General features: G+C 36.7%; 1 protein-coding gene across 1 annotated transcript in view; it reads right to left on the bottom strand.

Moving 5' to 3' along the window:
• The window catches only part of PRPF4B (pre-mRNA processing factor 4B), a 48661-nt gene that overhangs the window by 16635 nt on the left and 7432 nt on the right, over positions 1-24594 (bottom strand). Inside the window, 14 exon segments of the mRNA XM_044005306.1 lie at positions 2051-2124; positions 3277-3310; positions 3312-3488; positions 4393-4474; positions 6820-6975; positions 9667-9843; positions 23490-23553; positions 23556-23634; positions 23636-23718; positions 23721-23762; positions 23765-23794; positions 23797-23856; positions 23859-24122; positions 24125-24592. Of these exon segments, the coding sequence (XP_043861241.1) occupies positions 2051-2124; positions 3277-3310; positions 3312-3488; positions 4393-4474; positions 6820-6975; positions 9667-9843; positions 23490-23553; positions 23556-23634; positions 23636-23718; positions 23721-23762; positions 23765-23794; positions 23797-23856; positions 23859-24122; positions 24125-24592 (1790 nt within the window).

Here is a 24594-nt window from a genome sequence, read left to right as displayed (position 1 = left end):
TACCATCCAGAGGACAGAGGAGTATGATGGGTGTGAAAGCAGGCTGTAACATATAATTAATGAAGAAATACAAAGAAGAACAGGAGCAAAGAATGTCATTTAGGAAATGTATAATAAAGAAAATGGATGGGTTGGTCACATGGAAAGGTAAAAGTGGCTAGCCCAAGTGCTTAAATGCCATCCTCGTGATGTCAGGAGAAAGATATGATGGCCTCTAGGCTACTGGTTGGCCCTTTCCATAGTTAACTTTCTTTTTTTTTTTTTTTTGTGAGGCAATTGGGGTTAAGTGACTTGCCCAGGGTCACACAGCTAGTAAGTGTTAAGTGTCTGAGGCTGGATTTGAACTCAGGTACTCCTGAATCCAGGGCTGGTGCTCTATCCACTGCACCACCTAGCTGCCCCCATAGTTAACTTTCTACAGGACATGGACAAGAGTTGCAAAGGATGGACAGGTATGACTAGTAGTAGGCATCATTGAGGGGAAAATTTAAATGTATAATCTCTCTCTCTCACACACACACACACATCCCAAAAAGCAATGCTAAAATTAACTTGGCATTTGTGCTAAGTCTGGGCTGTGGACTAATACCGTGGAAATTTACAGGAAAAGTCTCCCCTACTACAATAGTACTAATTACACTACAGGGAAATTTAAATATCTTCATAAACAATTAACATATTCTGTCAGTAAAGGGGACTATACAGATAACTGTATTGTGTCATTGATAGATTTCTTGTCAAGACATAAATGACAAGCAGGTATGGTAAAACTAAAAGTGACCTCAGCTATCTAATTAGCCTCTCAGGCAGCTAGGTGGCACAGTAGATAAAGCACCAGCCCTGGATTCAGAAGGACCTGAGTGCAAATCCAGCCTCAAACACTTGACACTTACTAGCTGTGTGACCCTGGGCAAGTCACTTAACCCTCATTGCACCACCCCCCAAAAAGATGGGGGGAAAAAACAATTAGCCTCTCTACACTATTTTATTTATTAAGACTCTTCAAATAAAGGAATAGAGAAAAAAAAATCAATCAATATTTATGATTTATGTGCCAGGCACCATGCTAGATAAAATAGTGCCAGTTAATGTAAATAAAGAACATGAAGGATATTTCCCCTTTTGATTTTTTTTGTTGTTTTTGTTTTTGTAGGGCAATGAGGATTAAGTGTATTTTGGCACCTCAAGTCCAGGGTGTTCAAAACCTGTGATCATGGGAAAGAAAGTAATTTTACCTCAAAGTGCTTCAATTTCCACATCTTTAAACAGAACTAATGCTTATACTTCATCAAAGAGAAATTGTGAAAATTTAATGAAATTAATACAAAGTACTTTGTAAGTTGTAGCATTATATCATTACCCTTTGTTCCAACAATTCCCTTTCACATGTGTTATGAACCACACTGATTATATCTGCTTTACAGAAAAAGAAAATGAAGACAAGTTTTTATTCTTCATCCAAAGTCACCCAGCAACAGCCAGCTAAGTTAATAATAGATGGGGACATTTGTTGCCTGTACTACCTAACCTTTATTCAACCTACTTTTATAATATGTAGATACCACTTTGAAAAAAAATGTTAGTGTCAAATTATTTCAGCTATTTACAGTCTGGGGTCCCTGAATAAATTGGGACATCTTATGCCTTTTCCATGCTGGTTCCAAAACCCTGGTGTTTTTCATACTTATCTTTCCTTGCCACCAGACACTTTTATAAAGTACTCTTACCTTACAGTTCCTAGTTTTTTAATATAGTTTAACATTTTACTCTTTCTTTAGATTGTCATGTTCTTCATTCAAGTATTTATTAAAGGAAAAACACTTTTAAATAAAGATACAAGCAAATGTTGACCACATTGCTTTATAAATCCTTACTACACTACATTTTCAGATACCAAACTTGTGCTTTTTAATATTATTATTACTATTACACAATTTTCACTGAGTGATCAAACTACCACAACTTTATCTTTGCAGTCATATATCAATAAATATCCAACAGTATACTATCTACATAAGCTAGAAAACAAATTAATTCTAAAATTACCTACATCAAAATATGCAGCAAACATATCATCTGATTCTGTGAACATGTCAGGAGCCAATAGCTTCTTCTGTGTTGAACCTTAATAGAAATTCATATCAATCATTTTGACTATCATGAACAGATAATAAAAAGAAAACACAGACAATTCAATAGTATTTGTCCTAAGGCAATACAAAAATGTATTCTAATAAAGGACTTCCACTATATAGCAGTTCTGAAATCCTTTAAATACTGATGAAGGTATATAATCTTTATTAAAGTGTTTTATAGATTATATCTTCACAAAATTCTAATGTATGGAGGGCACATTATGTTCAATCCAGGTTTCCCCTACCAATTTCCCTTGAAAGTTCTCTGCTTTCATCATTTTCTTGTTTAAAATAGTAATTATGCCAGATATTAAATAAGCAACATTTTAAATGGAACAAGTTTCTTTTCTTAAAATTACATTAAATAAGAAGTGACTAAAATGTTCATACCCTTTGACCCAGAGATTCCACTGCTAGATATATGCCCTAAGGAGGTCTAAGACAAAAAGAAAGTCCCATATATACCAAAATATCCATAGCAGTAGTTTTTGTGGGAGCAAACATAGGGAAAACAAAGGAAACAGCCCATGACTGGGGAAAGGAATAAAAAAAAAAAATGACATGATTATTCCTATGCTTAAGATAAATATGATGCAATATGAAATAAAACCAGAAAGAGTGTATGTGTGGTGTGTGTGTGTGTGTGTGTGTTGTGTGTGTGTGTGTGTTTGTGTGTTGGGGGAGCGGGTTTGAAAACAACAATGTAAAATAGAAAGAACATATGAAATCAGATACTGTGTGGTGATAATGATCAAGTCTGACCAAGAAGGAATGAGAAAAATACACCTCACTTTGTTTGCAGAGGTGAGGGACCTATGTGTATGGAACACATACTGTCAGACTTGGCTGATGTATTGCTGAATTCTGATTAACTTCTTTTTCTCTCTTTTAAAATCTTTGTTATAAGGAAGGGTTCACATTAGATAGCTGAGGGTGAAATGAAGGTGAACATTAAAAAAAGGCTATCAACATTCTTTAAAAAAACATTCATAGTAGTAATCTAGTGTAACATTTTACTGAGCAAGAAATGTCAACACATTTTTACACACCCATAAGACCATAATGAGCCTCTTCTCATGGTTAAATTATAGCATTAGTAATTCAATTGTATGATTAAAAAAATACCACTTTATTCACTTACCATTATTTTGTTCAACTGTCATAAGATTGTGTTTTGGCTTTTACATTAGCCTCAAATGTATCAACGTTTTCCCTTTCATATTCTTTAACATCAGCAGCAACCCGTTCTAAAATGTCATCAGGGGAGGGTGAACGTGTTCGTGTGCTACTCTGAGGACTGCTTGGCTCAGATGGCATAGACATATTGCTATCCTCAGCAAGGTATTTATACTTCTCAATAGGAATTCAATATATTATTTTCAGTTAAATGTATGCTTGCTATTGAACATATTAAAGCTTTCTTTCTTATGACTCCAAACCTAGAAAATTAGTTATGCCAGTTATCACAAACACCGTACCAGATATTATGCTAGTAAACTAAGTGTCTCGCATGACTGTAGTTCCTACCCCTATACAGACACATACTAGATTCCTGGTTGTATGCACTGTGCCATCACTCTTTCTTCCCTTTCCAATGCTCAGTTTCCTTTTTCAATTCAAATAAGTTTTATTAATTGTTACGAACACCTCTACCAATCTTATTGTTAGTTTTCTTCCCTACCTCTGACCATACTCAGCATTTGTACATGCTAGATTGAGTGTGGCCTATATTTGAACCAAAATCCTAAGAGTTCTTTTATATTCTACTTTGAGACAGCAAAAGTTTTAAGACTACTTAAACTTTTCTAAACTCTTTCTTTCAAATGTAACTAAACTGCAAAACCTTTCATATCTCTCTCACTGTAGCAGGCAGACATTTCATTTAAATCACCAGTTTTGAGTAACTAGCATATTTTATTCTGTGAGAATAAAATTGGAATAACTTCAGTTTATGTGATTTACTGTGGAGAATCAGCTCTTTATGTAACTCATTGGGGAGTAGATGGCCCAAGATTAGAATTATATAAATCTGAAAGAAAAAAATTCCAACACTATGGAAGGATATAATAAAAACATTCTAACTCTATAACATATTTTAAAATGTTCATTTCTCTACTTGAAGCCCTGCCCTTATATGCTGCTACTAGATTAGTGCTTTGTCAAAGATTTTCAGTTTCTTAGGGTAGTGAAAACAGGCACTTTAAAAATGTTTATTATGCATGCACACACACTTATCATTTTATCTATAAGCACATACCTGAACAATTGCCTGCCTTTGGATTCTTCTTTGTTCTATTAGGGCTTCTTCATCTTCTTCTTCAACATCAAAGTCTTCTAGGCTATAAGAATAAATTTTATAATTTTGTGTTAAAGGGTGGCCCTAGCAAATCTTGGAAAAACTAAGAAAGCATTATATTTCTTCAGCGGGGATAGTGGGATAGATAAAGAAGAGATACATAAATAAGTAAATATACCATAATGTGGAGAAATTTTCCCAAGGTGACATCCTAACTGAGCTTTGAAACAAACTGAATATTCTAAGAAATGGGGGTTAGAAAATGAGTACATGGGAAAGAGCCAGGGCAAAAGCCCTAGCTTTGCACAGATGGGAGAGGAAAACATATGCAAGTGTACCAGTACAGTTTTGGTATAAAGTGAAAAAAATCTGCAAAGATTAGCTGGAGACAGATTGTGGAAGGCTTTAAAGGCCAAGGATAAGGAGTTTAAATTTTGCCCTACAGGTAAGAGGAAGCCACAGAACATTTCTGAGCAAGAGTGACACAGTCTTAAGACTTGTGAATGATAGACTAATGAAGAGAGACCAAAAACAAGTAGGCCACTCAGGAAACTATTGTAATAGTTCAAGAAAGGCAGTGAGGGCTTAGAATAGGGTGAAAGATCTGACTAGAAAGAGTGGAAGATCCTAAGAGAGATTATGGAAATAGAAGACCAACTCTTTTTCAGAGGAGGCAAAGGATGAATGGCATGGGGATGATACAGGAATTGAGATGTAGAGTACAGAAGAGGAAACTCAAGACAAATAGTTTGCTTTTTCTTATCACCAAAATGAGGTAATTACATAATTAAGAGAGCTGAAAAAGTTCCTGTTTCTTGTAAGACTTCTGTGCCCTTTGGATTGGAATGGCCCCAGGCCCTAGGATGAGGCCCAAAGGAAAGGGAGCAGATATCTTTTTAAATCTTCTTTAGAAGTAAAAAGGAACCCTTAGACTTCCATCTTTGAATCCTGATCTACTTTTCTGTTTCAGTGTCCTAAAATGAATAGTCCATAGATATTTAGGAAAGCTCAAGGTCTAGAGTTTTCTTCCTCTCCTACTCTACACAAAAACTATGATTCCTTATTGCCAGCTTCATATATATTCTCAGTTAAATACGCAGATAGGCATATGTTGGAAAAACAATGGAGTTAAAGTCAGCCCTAGGTTCAAATTCTTGTTCTGCAAATTACTACCTGGGAGACCTAGGGGAACGATTTTACTTCTCTGGGTCTCATTTCATTCACCTGTAAAAGTCAGGACTAAATGATCTTCCAGCTCTAAAGTCTATAACCTTATAAACATTTTAGGAAATGGTTCTTAGAGCATAACATTTTAATCTACAGCTCAGATTATTTTGCTCATTTGAAAAGTTTCATGGCAAAAATGTTGGTTTAAATGGCTGGAACAACACTGCATTAAAGTGCCTGTTTTCCATAGGTCCTCCAACATTTGTCATTTTCCTTCCTGCCCCTCCCCACCAAATTTATCACAGCACATGATTACAGCACACTGACAAATTTGGGAAGCCATTCTAGAAAGAAATTCAGAACTATGCCCCAAAAGTCACTCAACTGTGCATACCTTTTGATCCACTGATGCCACTAAGAACACATAAATGCATATATACATTTGTAGCAGTAGCAAAAAACAAGAACTAAATGTATGACCTTCAATTGGGAACTAGCTGAACAAATAATGGTATATGAATGTACTAAAATACAATTGTGCCACAAAAAAACATTTTCCACATAAACCAGGGAAGATTTGTATGAATCAATATAAAGCTAGATGAGTAGAACCAAGAGAACAACTTATACAATAACAATACTTTTAAAAAAGACAAACAAGGAAAGACTTAAGAATTCTAATTGATGCAATGACCAACCTCCAGACTGCAGAGGACTGATGATGAAGAATGCTACCTACCCCCTGACAGAGGACTCAGGCTGCAAAAGGAGATGTATATTTTTGGGACAAGATCAATATAGGAATTTTGCTCCACAATGTATTTTACAAGGTTTTGTTTTTCTTCAAAATAGGGGGTGGGGTGCAGTGTAGGGGGAGGTAGGTGAAGAGAAATTGGTTTGGTTTTTTTTTGGGGGGGGGAGGGGGGGGTTGTAGACTAAGAAAAAAACAAAAACAAAATTTAACTAAAGGCAAAAAACCCTCACCATCACACTGACATTAACAGGGGAAAATATATTTTTTTAAAAAGGGCTATGCTTATTTTAATGTTTAAAAGGCTAATTTTGAAGTTGAGCCCCCAAAGCCCCCCCAAAACTCCATAGAACTTGGTCATGACAGATGTGCATCTAGCAAAAATGACTGCTAAGAAATCTGTGTACCATGTAGTATTTCCTTTAAACTCTGATTAAAAAAAGATGGTTCCAGTAGAGTTCCATCCTTACTTATCATCAGACGATGATTCCTGTTCAACTTTCATTCCTTCAGAAAGGCTTCCTTTAAATTTATCTTCTTTTACTTTGCTTCTGCTTCTGCGCCTACGACCACCCCGTGATCGAGACCGCCGTCGAAGTCGAGATCGACTCCGCCTACCTCTATCTCTGTTGAGAAAAAAAAAATTAAAGAAAATAAAAGCAATTTATTCCTTTGAAAATAAATACAATGTGGCACTTTGTGATTCTGTTGTCTAGTTATTTCAAGTGTGTATAAACTTGACAGTAAGCTCTTTCTGGGATGGAGTCCAACATTCTTCTATTACACCTAAACTGTATAACAGTGTGTAGCTATTTAAATACTGATGAATTCATCATTGACTCTTTAAACTGTGAATACCCTTTGACCCAGTAATACCACCACTAGAGGTCTGTATCCCAAAGAGATCATAAAAAAGGGAAAAGGACCCACATGTACAAAAATATTTATAGCAGCTCTCTTTGTGGTGGCAACTGGAAATCGAGGGAACGCCCATCAATTGGGGAATGGCTGAACAAGTGTTATATGAATGTAATGGAATACTATTGTGCTGTAAGAAACGATGAGTGAGCTGATTTCAAAAAAAACCTGGAAAGACTTAAGTGGAGTGTGGTAAAAAGTTTTAACAGTCGGTTAGATAATGGAGAGACGCCAGTTTTTTTTTAGGACCACCCTTTTGGGGAGGAGACCAACAGCATGAGCTACGCACACCAGTCCGCCTGCGACGCACGCCAGATTGCCTGCTGAGCACTTGACTTCCGGGGTGTGAGCTTAAAAGGCAAGGAGAGAACGGAAGTGGAGCTTTTTTCCTGCTCTGCTGGTCTCCTGACTGCGCTGCACTGACGGTCTCTCTCTCTCCAAAGGTGGCCTTCTCTTTTGGTGAGTTTTATACGGAATATAGACTAAGCTTAGACTTAAGACGATTTGTATTGTGTTTCTACTTTCCTATCCTTCTAATCAACATCACCTTGTGACTACCATACAATAAATGGTCTATCTAGAAAACCAGAAGCTTCTTCCATTTACTAGTCTGGGAGATAAATTAAGGGAAAGGTTAAGTAGGGTAGATTTATGATCTAATATCCAATTTTAAATCTCACAGGAGTAATGCTGAAGTGAAGTGAGCAGAACCAGGAGAATGTTGTACACAGTAACAGCAACACTGTGGGATGATCAACTGTGATAAACTTGGCTCTTCTCAGCAGTGCAATGATCCAAGACTTTACAAAGAACTCATGATGGAAAATGTTCTCCACATCCAGAAAAAAGAACTGTGGATTCTGAATGCAGATTGAAATATACTGTTTCTACTTTTTGGTAATTGTTTTTTTTTTCTTTTTTGAGCTTTTTCCCTTGTGTTCTGATTCTTCTCTCGCAACATGACTAATGCAGAAATATGTTTAATGTGATTGTACATATATAACCTATATCAGACTGCTTTCTGTCTTGGGGGGAAGAGGGAAGGGAGGGAGGGTGAAAAATTTGGAACTAAAAATCTCATTGTGAAAACAAATGTTGAAAACTATCTTTACATGTAACTGCAAAATAATAAAATACTTTCACGATTTTTTAAAAAAAAGTTCATAAGGTTCTCTCTGTCCCTCTCTCCATATATATATATATATATATATATATATATATATATATATATATATATATAATCTCATTTGAATCTCAGCATTGCCAGCACAGCTATTTAGCCCCCTCTGATAGACAAGGAAACTAAGACTTAGGCAGAGCATACAGAACGACTGACTAAATAACATGCCTTACTCATTTTCATTTCTGAAATAAACACCTAAAATATAGTGGAGAGGGAAAAACTGCTTGTTTAAAGTTTTTAATCAAGTTTTACTGCACAACTGATTAATTCTATTTAATTTTTCAAGACTAGGCTACTCTATCTTGTCCCGGCAAAGTTCAGAAACTATTCATGAGTCTGATCCCATTAATGATGGGCACAGGGGCTTTGACCCTCCCCAAACAACATGGTGGCTCCCTGCTTCCTGGGAGCTCACCATATTAATAGTCAAAATTTACAAAGTACTTTACAAAAATCTTGTTTTATCCTTACAACAATACTGGGAGGTAGGTGCTGTTATTATCCCCCATTTGCAGAAGAACAAAACTGCTTCAGGGGAGGTTAAGTGACTTGCCCAGGTCACACAGTTGTGAGAAAATACCCAAGAAATCCATTTTTTCCTTCCTTTTTTTTTTTTTGCAGGGCAATGAGAGGTTAAGTGACTTGAACATGGTCACACAGCTAGTAAGTGTCAAGTGTCTGAGGATAGATTTGAATTCAGGTCCTCCTGAATCCAGGGCCAGTGCTTTATCCACTGCACCACTTAGCTGCCCTGGAAAATCCATTATTAATAATTATTTCTCACACAGCTAAGTAAGTTTATGAGGCCAAATTTGGACTGAGGTTCTCTTTACCCCAAACTGTAGCATTCTATCCACTGTGCAGTATAGTTGTCTATATTGATACCAAACTAAGTACACACACCCCAATCTGCATAGCCACTGCAAGCTCAGTATTCCCAAGCTCAAGACATCTATCATCCTCAGACTACCTAATAATAGCTGGAATTACCGACTGGTACTATCACACCTAGATATTCTGACAGAATTTTAAAATTAAATTAATACAAAACAAAAAATACTCATGAAAAGAATGGTATGAAAGAGTAACTTACAATCCTTCAATAATAAACATTCCACAAAAATTATATCAAGTAAAAATGTACTCATTCCTTTAATATATAGTTTAGCATGCATTTCAAGAGAGAGAAAGAATTTATTCTGAACTGAATTTTTACCTTCTTCTCGGAGACCTGCTTCTCCTCCTTGGAGTTCTGCTTCGCCTGAGTGGTGAACGAGATCTCCTACGGATAGGAGACCTACTTGATCTTCTTCTAGTTGGAGACCATCTGCTAATAGGACTGACATCTTTTGATCTCTCACGTCTGCTAAGAATATCATCTCTAGGACGTGTTCTTGAAAGGACAAAAAAAAAAAGAAAAGGTGACAGGAAAATAAACTCTTTCTGTTATCCAAAATACTGGAAAAAGACCAAGAAAAAAGGTTCAAGCATTAACACCCCCCACACAAGCCTAATGATATAAAGGGAAGGAATATTGAAAAAGAGCCTTGTTTCCATATATGGTATTTATACACACACACACACACACACACACACACACACACACGTTATGATCCACTTACAGAAGCCCAACTGCCTCTCTGCCTGAGCTTCACAGCTGAACAAACATTTTTTAATTTACTTAGAAGGTTACTTTATATATGTTGGCTAACTTGATAAACTGGATTGAAGGGGGGAAAAAACACACACACACAAAAAAGCAATTCCCAAGAAAGAACCAGATTCTCTCCTCCTTTTTGTTTATAATTATTTTGTATCTTTGGCATCCTCAGAGTCTAGCATTGGACCTGGCACATAGTAGATGCCTAATATATGCTTGTGAATTGCTTTATTATTCAAAGTCATGATTTAATTGTTTTCTGGGTTTTGGTACCAATTACTAGTAATAAGCACATGTATACTACTAATAGAACTTTCAAGAATCTATGGGGGCAGCTAGGTGGCACAGTGGATAAAGCACTGGCCCTGGAGTCAGGAGGACCTGAGTTCAAATCCGGCCTCAGATACGTGACATTTACTAGCTGTGTGACCCTGGGCAAGTCACTTAACCCCCCACCGTCCAGCAAAAAAATAAATAAGTAAAAGAATCTGTGCAAATCTACTAGATTTTAAACAAAATTCTCAGAAGATTACAACTATAATTCAGAAAATAAAAAGAAAACCGAAAATAATTCACTATAACTAAGATGGATTCATACCAGGGATTAATCAATCATTCAACATAAGATAAATAAATAGTATTCACTGATATTTAAAGTGCTAAAATACAGAGGTAGGGAAGAGCCCTTATTTAATATGATAAAAGGAATATATTTTAAACCAAGGGCTGGCACCACTGTTTAGAACAAAGAAACACTGGAGACTGTCCAGTACAAGCAGGAATAAAGCAAAGGACCTTCTCCCACCATTATTTGACACAGTTCCTATGGCAACAGGAGAACAAAATTAAAAGCATAAGCAACAACAAAAAGACGTAAATACCCTTTATTTGCAAAATACATGATAATATACTTAGAAAATCAGCAAAGAAATTAAATTTAAATATAATACATAAAATAATTAAAATAAAAAAACTTAAGGTAGCTGAAAAACAGATCTGTAAAAATCACCAGCATTTCTGTACAGTACTAATAAAACCTAGGAATAAGAAAAATTCAATTAAAATAAAAACTATAAAACATGAAAACCTTCCAAGAAACATACAAAATTTATATAAAATAAAATGACCAAAAAAACCCCTCAAAACATTTTCTACAAATACAGTGTTAAGGGCTAAAATTCTAGCTAGTCTGTCTAAAATATCTAATGAGTGGTCACCAATAAATTATAAGCTTTAGCAAGAGTTAGACCTTTAAGCATTTATTAAGGAGAATAAGAATTTGGTAAAGAGAGAGAGAAAGGCCTACATTCATCTATCTATTAAAGGGAGAGCACATTTCTAGCTCCGCTCTCCACCAGAGTCCAAAAGAAAGAGCGAGACAGAGCGCCAGTCTCTTCCTTCTTCCTCCCACTAGCCAACGTCACTTCCTGACGCCAAAGAAAAGACTCTTGGTCTTGCCCTCAAAGACCTTCACTTCATGGGTGGAACTCTTCTACAGTAAGTCTCCAGAAGGTGGCATCATTCCAATTGTTACAACAGGAAGACTTAAGAGAGATTGACTGATAAGAGTTGGGCCATGCTGTAGTAAAAATGAACTGGTTATCTAAATTGTTTTATAGCCTTTAGTGTATTCATATACCAAAGGGATATTTCTGAGAACTTGACAATGAACAAATAAGATCTAGAATCTCACAGGAAACAAGTAAAAAAAAAAAAAAAAGCAGAAAAAGTAACAGTAACCTAAAACTTGTACCCAAGAACATGAATTATTGAGGGAACTATTCCCATTCTGACAATAACTGACAGAAAAAATTAGATCACAATTTGGCAGAAATTAGGTATAGCCCAATATATTACACCATTAACACAGTATAATCAAAATGGTTATTCAATATGAATGTAAAAGAACACAACCTAAAATTTAGAAAAAAAACAAGATTAGGCACCTTACAAAACTACGGCAAAGTAGAAAAGTCTTCTTTTTTTTTTTTTTTTTTGGCGAGGCAATGGGGGTTAAGTGACTTGCCCAGGGTCACACAGCTAGTAAGTGTCAAGTGTCTGAGGCCGGATTTAAACTCAGGTACTCCTGAATCCAGGGGCCAGTGCTTTATCCACTGCACCACCTAGCTGTCCCAAAGTAGAGAAGTCTTAACAAACTATGGAAAAGACGACAACTGTAAAATTTCAAAAAGCTTTTGCATAAATAAGATCAAGGAAGTTAAAATTAGAAGAGAAACTGCAGAATAAAAAATTCTTTGCACCAAACAGTAACATTCAAACCCTAAAGCAAAAAGCACCAAGAACCATTCCCTAATAATTAATTGGCTAAAGGATATGATCTGTTTTCAAAAGAAATGGAGGGGCAGCTAGGTGGCGCAGTGGACAGAGCACCAGCCCTGGATTCAGGAGTACCTGAGTTCAAATCTGGCCTCAGACACTTAACACTTACTAGCTGTGTGACCCTGGGCAAGTCACTTAACCCCAATTGCCTTACAAAAAAAACCCAAAACAAACAAACAAAAAAAGAAATGGAAAAAACCAAAAAGGAAAAACAAAAACAAAAGAAATGGAAACTGTAACCCATATCAAAGAGGCCAAAGACAGAAAGGTCCTATATATACCAACATATTCACAACAGCACTTTTTTGTTGTAGCAAAAGTAAGTATCTACTGACTGGGAGCAATGGCTAAACAAAATGTGGAACACATTGATGGAATGAAATATTATTGTGCTATAAGAAACAATAAATATTAAGAATCAAGGAAGCATGAGAAAATTGGTAAAGACAATTGGAGAACAAAATAAACAGAACCAATAGAATATATACACAACAGTTTACAACATATAGAATGAAGTATAAAAAAATAGGCCTATATATACCAAAATAATCATAGAACAAATTGGGTGTGCATTGCTTAAGGAATGACTAAAAAACTATGGTATATAAATGACATAGAATATTATTGTTCAGAAAGAAATGATGAGTATGAAGAATTCAAAGAAAGCTTTGTATAAAATGATGCAGAATGAAATAATAAACAGAAAGGAGAATATAAATGAACATAAATGAAAACTTCACAAAAAAGTCAAATTCCCACAGAACAGGTAATGAAACATACCTTGCCCTTTTAGTAAAGATGGGACTACTAAGGCAAAAAAGAAGATACATCATCAAATGTAGTTACTGTTTAAGATGTTTTTGTTTTAAACTGTTTTTCTTGACATAAAGGGATCATTTAACCGAAACAGAAATGACTGATGTAAATAAATATAATGACATCAATTATACACATTATCTTTTTAAAGGAAAATAAAAGGAAAAGTTTCAAAAAGATTCCCAGTCACTTAGCAAATACTTCTGTTTATACAATGAGATTAATACTAGCCCCCATCCATAAAACTTTTTTTTTTTAAATAAAGAAAAGATTTAGAATACCGCCTACCATACAATACTTTAAGTGGGACTCATCCTTACTTGGTGGAGTCCCTATCTAAGCTCAAAAGCTTAGGCAGGTGGGGCGCTCTACTCCTGTGCTACCCCGACACTCTAGCTCTGTTGCAGTTACTTCAAAATACTAAAAGTCAGTCAATAATTAAGTGCCTACTCTATGTCAGGCATTGTGCAAGAGCTGGAGATACAAAGCAAGGTAAAAAGCTCCTACCTTACCTTCAAGGAGCTCACAGTATAATGAAAGAGATAGCATGTCCCCACCGCCACCCCCTCAAAAAATTGGAGATGACAGAGGGAAGGCACTACACTTAACAGGGATCCAGAAAGGCAATCCAGAAAAGATGGGATTTGAAGCCAAGAAAGCCAGGAGGCAGAGGTGAGAAGGGATGATATTTCAGGCATGGGAAGTAGCCAGTGAAATTGTGTTTAGGAGCAACAGCAAGGAGGGCCAGTGTCACTGAATCACACAGTACACCTGGAGTGGAAAAAAGTATGAGATGACCAGAGAGGTAGAAGGCTGCCAGGCTGGAAAGCCCTGAATGTCAAAAAGGATTTTATTTTTGATCCTCAAGGTGAAAGTGATAATCCACTTTTACTAAACAGGAGTTTACTAAACAGGGGGTCATAAAGGAATGGGGTAGCAGGAAAAGGTGGAAGATTCTCAATGAAATCAATATTTGAAAACCCTGCTGAGTATAGATTACAAATATTTATTCTTGCATTTTACAAAGCAAGTTATGGTGAACTAGTTAAAGCTGTAAATAATAGCAAAGGAGTAACTAAGATATAATTTACTTAAAACTAAAAAGTCAAGCTTCAGAAGACAGTTATGAAAGAGTAATGTTTTTACTCATAACTTCATAGGAGAAAAGAACAGCATTTCACACGATCAAATACACGTTTACAGTTTTTAAAAACTTATCTTTAAAGAGAATTGGTCTTGGGGCAACTAGGTGGTGCAGTGGATAGAGCACTGGCCCAGGATTCAGGAGGACTTGAGTTCAAATCCAGCCTCAGACATTTGACACTTACTAGCTGTGTGACCCTAGGCAAGTCACTTAACCCCAACTGCCCTGCAAAACCTCACCTCCCCAAAACAAAGTAATACAACCAGGACCAATATATTCACAGAAAATTTATGCTATCTAATCTCAATTTATGCTATGTTATCTTGTCGCCCTCCACAAGACACAGAAATGCTTTTATTCTTCCCGGCACCGTATCAAGGGTAGCTTGGCAGTGCAGTGGATAGAGTTCAGAATTCAGGACCTGGAGTCAGAAAGACTCCTCTTCCTCAGTTCAAATCTGGCCTCAAACATGTACTAGCTATTACCCTGGACAGGTCACTTGACCCTGTCTGCCTCAGTTTCCTCATCTATAAAATGAGCTAGAGGAAGTTTTAAATAGCAAGCCATTCTAGTATCGTTACTAAGAAAATCCCAAATGGAGTCACAAAGAGTCAAACACAGCTGATCCCATCAATTCCTGACAAATAGAGGAAGAAATGGAAACACTATCAGATCAGGCTCAGAGCAGGAAACAGTATCACATTTTATGTTCTTGTGCTCAAAGACCACTGCAGACAGTGACTTTCACCACACAATTAAGACGCTTGACCCTTGGGAGGAAACCTATGGCAAATCTGGACAGGATACTAAAAAGCACAGACATCACCTTATTGACAAAGGTCCATTTAGTCAAAGCTATAGTTTTTCCAGTAGAAATGTATGGCTGTGAGAACTGGACTATAACTAACTGCCACAAGACAAACACTTTTGAATTGTGGTAGAGAAGACTTTTGAGAGTCCCTTAGCTAACAAAGAGATTAAATCAATCAATACTTAAAGAAATTAATTCAGGCTGGAATTAATTCACTGGAAGGTCAAATACTGAAGCCAAATACTTTGGCCACATAATGAGAAAACAGGACTCATTGGAAAAGACCCTGATGTTGTGGGGAAACGAAGGGAAAAGGAAAAGGGGATGGCAGAGGATGAGACGGATAGTGTCATGGGAACAATAAACATGAACTTGGACAGACTTACAATTTGTGTTCTTGAGTGTGGTAAAAAGTTTTAACAGTCGGTTAGCGATAATGGAGAGATGCCAGTTTTTTTAAGGACCACCCTTTCGGGGAGGAGACCAACGGCATGAGTTACGCACGCCAGTCCGCCTGCTGAGCACTCGACTTCCGGGGTGCAAGCTTAAAAGGCAAGGAGAGAACAGAAGTGGGATCTTTTTCCTGCTCTGCTGGTCTCCTGACTGCGCTGCACAGACAGCCGCTGACTGGAGTTCGACTCGGCCCGGCTCGCGGTTAGCAGCACATGCTTGACTCAGTCTCTCTCTCTCCCCAAAGGTGGCCTTGGGCTTTTGGTGAGTTTTATACGGAATATAGACTAAGCTTAGACTTAAGACGATTTGTTTTGTATTTCTACTTCCCTATCCCTCTAATCAAGATCACCTGGTAACTACCACACAATAAAAGCTCTAACTAGAAAACCAGAAGCTTCTTCCATTTACTAGTCTGGGAGATAAATTAAGGGAAAGGTTAAAGAGGGGAGATTTATGATCTAATATCCAATTTTAAATCTCACATGAGAAATTTAGATGTTAATAAGGGAGATGATATATAGATGGACACACACAGTTAAAAACAACAACAAAGGAGTGTGTATGTATAAAAATAGTCATAGCAAGGCTTTTTGGTAGCAAAGAACTAAAACAAAATGTGTGCACTGATTAAAGAATGGATGAAAAAAACCTATGGCATATAAATGCAATGGAATTTATTCTATTTCCACATTACTTACTCCAAACTTTTCCTTTTATAATTGATGGCACTTCCAGCATCCTAATTATCCAGATTTATAACGTTCTAATCCTTGACTGTTTCTCAACCTCCATTATCTAATCAGTTACCAAGCAACAAGTCTGACATCCAACCCCTACTCTAGAAAGAAGCACAGAGCCTCTTCCCTAGTTTCAAGTACTTATTATCTGTCAGCTATACTATTGCAATAGTCTATAATACATCCCCCTTCATTCCAATCTCCATTTCCAATCCATCCTCCACATAGCTGTCAAACTGATGTTTCTAAGGAACATGTCTAACCATGTTGCTTCCCAGTTCAAGCTCCCTATTCTCTCTAGGAACAAACACAAACTCAAACTAGCATTAAGCCTTCCCTCAATTTGGCTCCTATTTTTCTAATCCTATTTTCTATTTTTCCCCTTTCTGAACTCTCCATTATAGTCAGATAAACCTGCTAACCTATTCCCTATACACAAGATCCCACCTCCTGTATCCGTGACATTGCATAAATGATCTCCTGTGGTCTGGAAGAGGTTCCTTTCTCATTTCATCTCAGGAGAATCACAGGAAAAATTTTGATGTCACTTCCTACCTGAAGCCTTTCTTCGAATCCCTCCCTGATTGTTAGTACTCTCTTCTTGAAATTATTTTGTACATACTTTGTATTGCTTACTTTTGAACATTTAAAAACCTCCTTCATAAAATATATGCACCTTGAAGGAAACTGTTTCATATTTGTCTTTGTATCTCCTGCACATATTAGATACTTGCTTAATAAACTGAACTGCATTACATTTAAGATCATCTATTAAGAGTCAATATGAGGGGCAGCTAGGTGGCGCAGTGGATAAAGCACCAGCCCTGGATTCAGGAGGACCTGAGTTCAAATCCGGCCTCAGACACTTGACACTAACTGTGTGACCCTGGGCAAGTCACTTAACCCTCATTGCCTGCAAAAAAAAAAAAAAAAGAAAAGAAAAAGAAGAGTCAATATGAGGAGCAGCTAGGTGGCACAGTGGATAGAGCACTGGCCCTGGATTCAGGAGGACCTGAGTTCAAATCCAGCCTCAGACACTTTATACTTACTAGCTGTGTGACCCTAGGCAAGTCACTTAACCCCAATTGCCTCACCAAAAGAAAAGAAAAGAAAAAAAAGGCGATATGATACATGTACTATATTATACCTGGAAAATTTGCAATTGCAATGTCTTTAATTTAGAATTATACCAAGGTAAACAGGCAACTTCATAAAAATAATATACAGGGGCAGCTAGGTGGTACAGTGGATAGAGCACTGGCCCTGGAGTCAGGAGGACCTAAGTTTAAATCCAGCCTCAGACACTTTACACTTACTAGCTGTGTGACCCTGGACAAGTCACTTAACCCCAATTGCCTCACTTAAAAAAAAAAAAGAATGAAAAATAATATGCAATGATATAAAAATCATCTCCAGGAAAATGTTTACCAACCCAAAAAGCATTTTATTAAGCATGTACTAAATGCAAGAAGATTACTTTTATTTTCCTCAGAACAGATATGTAACATGCAAAAACTAAGTATATACAGGTTGGGCATTCTAAAGGGGTAGAAAGTGAGGATAAAATATATTTCAGGTATAGGCGCCAGTCTGTTCAAAGGCCAGTACAAAAGAGGGAGATGGGATGTCGAATTCTGAGACCAGAATGTAAGCAAGTTTGGTTGGAACATAGCATGCCTGAGAAATAAAGCCAAAAGAGGTATGCTAAAAAGCTAGAAGGCAGATGACTTTAAATGTCCAACTGAGAAGTTTGTTTTACCCTAGAAGCAACAGGAAGTAAAGGAAAGTTCTTAAGAAGAAGAAACAGACATCCTTTAGAAATAGCTGATAATCAAATGGAGGCCAGATTGGAAAGCAGAGAAACTAAAGAGAGGAAGAACCATTGGAAGACTACTTCAATAGTCTAGGTAAGAAGTGTTAAGTCTGACATAGGTGGTACCTGTGAAGACAGCATGTACACGATTTACTGGATGGGGAAAGAGGTGTTAATGAGAGAAAAGTGCAACGAATTATAGCAAAATTAAAAGAACAGGCTGCTTTCAGGAACTTTTGAAACACATTAATACATACAATCTAATTACAATTTAAAGACTGACAGTATTTATGGCATTGTTTTACTTATAAATTATCCTTCATTAAAATGGGATATTTCCCATACAGTATTCAATTAGCAGCTCAATTAACGTGAGTAATTAAAAATTAAAATGTTTTGATGTTTTAATTCATATAGAACCCAAAGCAAAATCATTTATCATGTATGCTTTTTACATTAAAGTGACACACAATAGGTAAAAGCTTTAAGGAGTCACCCAAATAATAGTATTTTACCTGTACTACCTATGTGTTAAAAATCAGGATTTTTGGGGGCAGCTAGATGGCGCAGTGGATAGAGCACTGACCCTGGAGTCAGGAGTACCTGAGTTCAAATTCGGCCTCAGACACTTAACACTTACTAGCTGTGTGACCCTGGCAAGTCACTTAACCCCAATTGCCTCACTTAAAAAAAAAAAAAAAAGAAAAGAAAAGAAAAAAAAAAAATCAGGATTTTTTTTTTAATGTTTAAAATAAAATTCAATTACTTAATTAGAATAGAGAACTAACTTGAGTCAGTTAGATCTGAGTTTGAATTCAGCCTCTGACACTTGACTCTGGTCAAGTCACTTAACTTCTCAAAGCTCCCAGGCAAGTCACTAGTATGATTCTTAAATTGCAAAAAAGTGCTGTTCTGTATTAGTAGAACAAGTTTCTCACAAGAGCCCCCAATATCTGACTAAAATCACCGTAAAATACTACAAACCTATCAGGTGCTGGACAGGAAAACCTGGATCCAAACCTTGCCTTAGACAATTAGTTCCACCCTGGGTAAGTCACTTACATGTGTAGTGACTTAGTTTCCTCACATGTAAAATAATGAGGTTGGACTCAATGGCCTGCCTCTAAGGTGCCTTCAAGCTCTAAACCTATGACCATTTTAAAGATGGATATTTACCTATTCAGCAGGCCTAGCTGTCATGGTGTAAGGATTGGAATGACACCACCTGCTGGAGACACTGTAGAAAAGCTCCCCATGAGGAGAAGGCCTCTGAGGGGCAAGCCATGTGGTCAAGGTCCTTAGCGTCAGGAAGTGACCTTTGCTCATGGGTACTGTCTATCAAGGCTACCAGCCAATCAATTTGAGGAGCCTCCCATTTCTGGGAGGAGGACACGAAGTAGGAAGCGGACACTGATGGAGGGGTTCTGTCTCTTTTTGGTTCCTGACCTCACCATGGTGGGTCAGATGATAGGGTCTCTTAGAAATAGATTTTTACCTTTCTCTCTGATCCTAATACTCTGTAATAAATACTTAAACACTTAAGTACTCTTGATAAAGCTTATAATTTATTGGCAACCACTCATTAGATTTTAGACAGTATTGCTAGAATTTTAGCCCTTACAATGGTAATTAGATATGCAAACAAAACAGAAATCAAAGATAGTTTCTAATTAGTGGGCTGGCCTAAAACTATAGTGGAAAAAAATATTTTCCAAGAAAAAGGTAGCACCTACCTAAAACCTTCAAATATTACATGTGATTTTCAACCAGGTAAATAATATGGTACCCAAGACCAAAACACTAAAGACTGTCACTCTAGTTTACAAAAATAAGTTGATAGCAGAGAAAGGGTGAATTTTTTCTTCTGAGAGTAAATTATCAAAAAAGAAAACATTCAGACCCCTCTAGAAGTGAGACAAGAGAGAGAGGGGTTTCTACCCTCAACTCTTCTATACTTCTGGGGGTACTCCATTCCCTCGTGAAAAGATGATGGGGAGAAAGGTTAGAGAGTTCTCTCAGTTGAGTCCTACTAGGTCCTTCCTTCACTTTCTGTACTTTGGAAACAGTCCATTTTGCCATTCTTCTTTATGATGGTAATAGGGGAAGAGTTGAAGCACATAGTCATTTTAATATTGTCATGTAGTATTTGTCAAGTAAGGGACATATATGTGGGAAAATGCAACTTAATTTTAAAAGGAATAGAAAAAACTTTTCAAATTTCTGCTTTCAGAATTAAGAACAAGATACGTAATAACATACAAATTCAATTGGATGGAGTAATCTCTCTAACCCTGCAGGAAAATAGGAGGGAAAGGGGATAAAGAGAGAAGGGCAAAAGAAGGAAGAGCATATAGGGGGAGGGGATAGACAGAAGCAAATCCCTTTTGAAGAGGAGAGGATGAAAGAAGATGGATAATAGAATAAATATCAACGGGGAAGGGAATAGGATAGAAGGGAAACACAACAATAGTAATCACGAAAAAATGAAAAGGGGGGAAAGTGCACAAAAAATATTTATAGCAACTCTTTGTGGTGGCTAAGAATTGAGAATAAGGGAATATCCATCAATTGAAGAAGCTGAGGTATATGATTGTGGTGGAATGGTCTTGTGCTATAGGAATTGACCAACAGGATGATCCCAGAAAAACCTGGAAAAACTCATGAACTGATGTACAGTGAAGTGAGCAGAGCTGGGAGGACATTGTGCATAGTGACAGCAGTATTGTTCAATGAGCAATTGTGAGTGACTTAACTACTCTCAGCAATGCAATGATCCAAGACAATCCCAAGGGACTAATGAGGAAGCTTACTATCTACCCCCCATAGAAAGAACTAATAAAAAGAGCACTTGTGGATTGTACATATATAACCAGCTTGCGGTCTTATGGAAGGGGGAGGAAAGGGAGGGAGGGAGAAAAATTTGGAACTCTAATCTTATGAAAATGAATGTTTGAAAACTACCCTTATATGTAACTGGAAAAATAAAATGTTTGTTGAGAAAAAGTGAAATTTTTTTAAAAAGTATTTGATGGTGTGTGGGGCAATGAGGGTTAAGTGACTTGCCCAGGGTCAGTCACACAGCTGTCAAGTGTCTAAGGCAGCATTTGAACTCAGGTCCTCCTGAATCCAGGGCTGGTGTTTTATCCATTGTGCCCCCAGCTGCCCCCTATCATATACTGTCAAAAGAATGAGAATACAGAAAAAAGAGACAACTTGTAGAATAAAATTCCAGTTCTGTAACAGAAATGCCTTTAAAGTAAACAAAACCCTGTTAAAATTTCACAGCCCAAAGTACAAATACAGTACTGTTTTCATGACCTTGATAAACTTGTCAAGGACTTTCACCCTAACCCCAATTCAAAGGAAATGTTCAGTCAGTTAAGAAGATCCCAAATGATCCCAAATATCTAAATTATCCTCAGATGGAAATGATCAAGTGTCTGCTTTTAGTATGGATGGATACTTTTAACATAATTGTAAAATCAAATATGTCACAAAGTTTATACCTTATAATACTCGTAATTTAACAACTTATAACATAAATTAGGATCACAGATTAGGTACTAGAGGGGCCCTTAAAGAACCTGGACAGATGAAGTGATTTACCCAAGATCACTCACACAGAAAGAGGCAAAGCCAGCAGGGAAACACAGGTCCCTTCCAGATTTAGTATTCTTTTGCACCACTGAGCCTCCTCAGGGGGCAGCATGGTATAGTAGAATGCTGAACTTGCAATCAAGAATACCTGGGTTCAGAATTTGGTTGTTATTTACTAGCTGCCCTGACACGAGCAAATCACAGCCTTCCTCAGTCATAAGATGATAGCTGCAAGGGACCTTAGAAGTTCAAACCCCTCATTTAACAGATGAGGAACTAAGGTCAAGAGAAGTTAAATTCCTTGCCTGTGCTAAGACAGGTGGAATGTGAACATAGATTTTCTTAATTCCAGCATTCTATCCTCTAAGCCTTTCTGTCTCTCTATAGTAATCTCCAGAAGTTTTACTAAGTCATAAGTGGCCTGCACTGACAGATCCTTTGATGTACTGACCTAAAAAAAATCTTCTTTTAAAGAACACTAGGGGGCAGCTAGGTGGCGCAGTGGATAAAGCACTGGCCTTGTGGGCCTCAGACAGGTGACACTAGTGACACTAGCTGTGGTGTCCTGGGCAAGTCATTAACCCTCACTGCCCCCCCCACAAAAAAACAAAAACAAAAACACCACTAAGCAGAAGAAAACTTTCAGAAATAATATAAAAATATTCTTTCACTAACGTCTTAATCTAATAATTTTCTCCTTTAGAAATATCTAAATGTATTTTTCTTTTAAAGTCCTATCCTATGCAATATCATGTCAAAGAGGTTACAACTGGAAAGAATTTAAATCTAGGATAGGGACTGTAAATGTTAAGATTACAACAAAAAAAAAATTGTATTTACTCTACAAATAATGGATTATATGATCATTTATTAAAATTAGAAAAAAAATTAGAAGGGATTCTCAGAGGCCAGCTAGACCAAACCATCTTTTTACAGATGTGGAAAATAAGATCTGGGTCCAAATACAGTAATCCTCAAGATTTCTGGAGGTAAAATGGCACAGTGAAAAGCTTCGCTCATTTTTGAGTCTGAGAATCTGGGTTCAAATTTGGACTATGCCATTTACTACTATTGTGTGACCCCAGGCAAGTCACAACCTCTCTTGGCCTAAGCTTCCTTATTCATCCAAGAGGGTAGGATTAGATGACCTCTAAGGTGTTTTCCAGCTACAAATCTATGATTTTATAATCCTAAGGACCTAAGGCTAACCAATAATTTATACACTTTCCCACGCTGCAAATAGAAAGGCCTATTTTCAAGTTAGAATGTAACTTATTTAAATATCTTTATATAAAGTACAATAAAGACAAGTTTCTCTAGACTACAAAGGTTTTTCCCCATAATTCATTAATCTTTTAATAACTGGACTTACACTGGTTTCCAAAATCAAATGAACATTTTGATAAACAAAGTGACTTACTAAATTGAACACAGGCCTAAATCAAGAATTTTTCAAATTCTAAAGCTAGTCAACAGGCAGTCTCACAGTGAGCAGTTTCATTCCTGTTAAAAAATGAATTTAATTTACACATGAATTTAATAGTTTTACACTTAGTTCTTTAAAATACAATTTAAAGTATTAATTAAAATTGCTTACTAATTTTTTGAGACAGGGCAAATTTTAAACACCAGTAAATTTATTGAGCTTAAAAATTTTAATGAAATTACCTTGGAGAAGAAAGCCTTCTCCTTTCTGGTTCTCTTCGTTTTCTTTCTACTGATCGACTCTTGCTCTTCTACCAGGAGACAGAGTCCGAGATGGTGATTTACTTTGCTTGGATCTCCGATCATTAAGTAGTGGAGACCTACTTCGTCCTTGATTTATCACGCTGTTTTGGAGATAAACTTTTTCCTTTAGGACTACGACCTGGTCTTCGACTTGGGGACCTATTTTCTTACCAGAAGAAGCATCTTTAGAGGGAGATTTAATTGGCTTCTTTCTTTCTCAGCCTCAGATCGTTTGGATTTTCTATCTTTGATCGTGACCTTCTGTCTTTGGATTTGCTTCTTAGTTCTATTGGAGATTTCGATTTTTCCCACGATCACGACTTTTGCTTTCATTTATAATTGGGGATTTCTTTCTATCTTTTGATTTACTTTTATCTTCTAATTTAATCTTATCCTCAGTAGGGGATTTGGCCTTTCCAATTTTCTCCTGAGATCGCCTTTTAAGTGCTGGAGATTTTGATTTTCTTGCTTGATCTTGAGATTTGCTTCTTTTAGATGGACTTTTGGACTTTTTTCTTTCTTTAGACTTACTTCTGGTTGTTTTTTCTTTAACTCCTTCAACACTTCCCTTGCTTTCTTTTTATCAGATCTATGTCTAGTCCGTTCTTTTGATCTGCTTTTGCTTCGTTTCTTTGAACTATTTTTATTGTCTACAAGTTCAAGTTTCCCCTTAGTGTTTGATGACCTGGCAGTGGATCTATTCCCATTTCTCGCCTTCTCATGTATTTCTCCCTCTTCTTCAGAGCCTGACTCATACCCCTGTAATATTAGCCCCATCCCAGATTGAACTTTTCCTTCCATCAACTCATTATCAAGTTCAGCTTTAATCAAAGCTCTTTGTTTCTCCAAGTCTTCCAGCAAAGCTAAGTCATCAATTTTAGTTCTTTTTGCTGGAGATGCACCTTCTTTGTCAGAGGCATCAATAACCTCTTTTCGTTTATGTTTCTTATGTTTATGCTTATGCTTATGTTTTTTGTCCTTGTCATCTTCTGAAGAATGTTTATGTTTCTTGTGTTTGTTTCTATGTTTGTGCTTCTTTTTTTGT

The sequence above is a fragment of the Dromiciops gliroides genome, chromosome 1 (genome assembly GCF_019393635.1).
Source record: "Dromiciops gliroides isolate mDroGli1 chromosome 1, mDroGli1.pri, whole genome shotgun sequence".
Lineage (NCBI taxonomy): Eukaryota > Metazoa > Chordata > Mammalia > Microbiotheria > Microbiotheriidae > Dromiciops > Dromiciops gliroides.
Note: the sequence above shows the minus strand (reverse complement) of the source record. Positions and strands in the feature narration are given on the sequence as shown.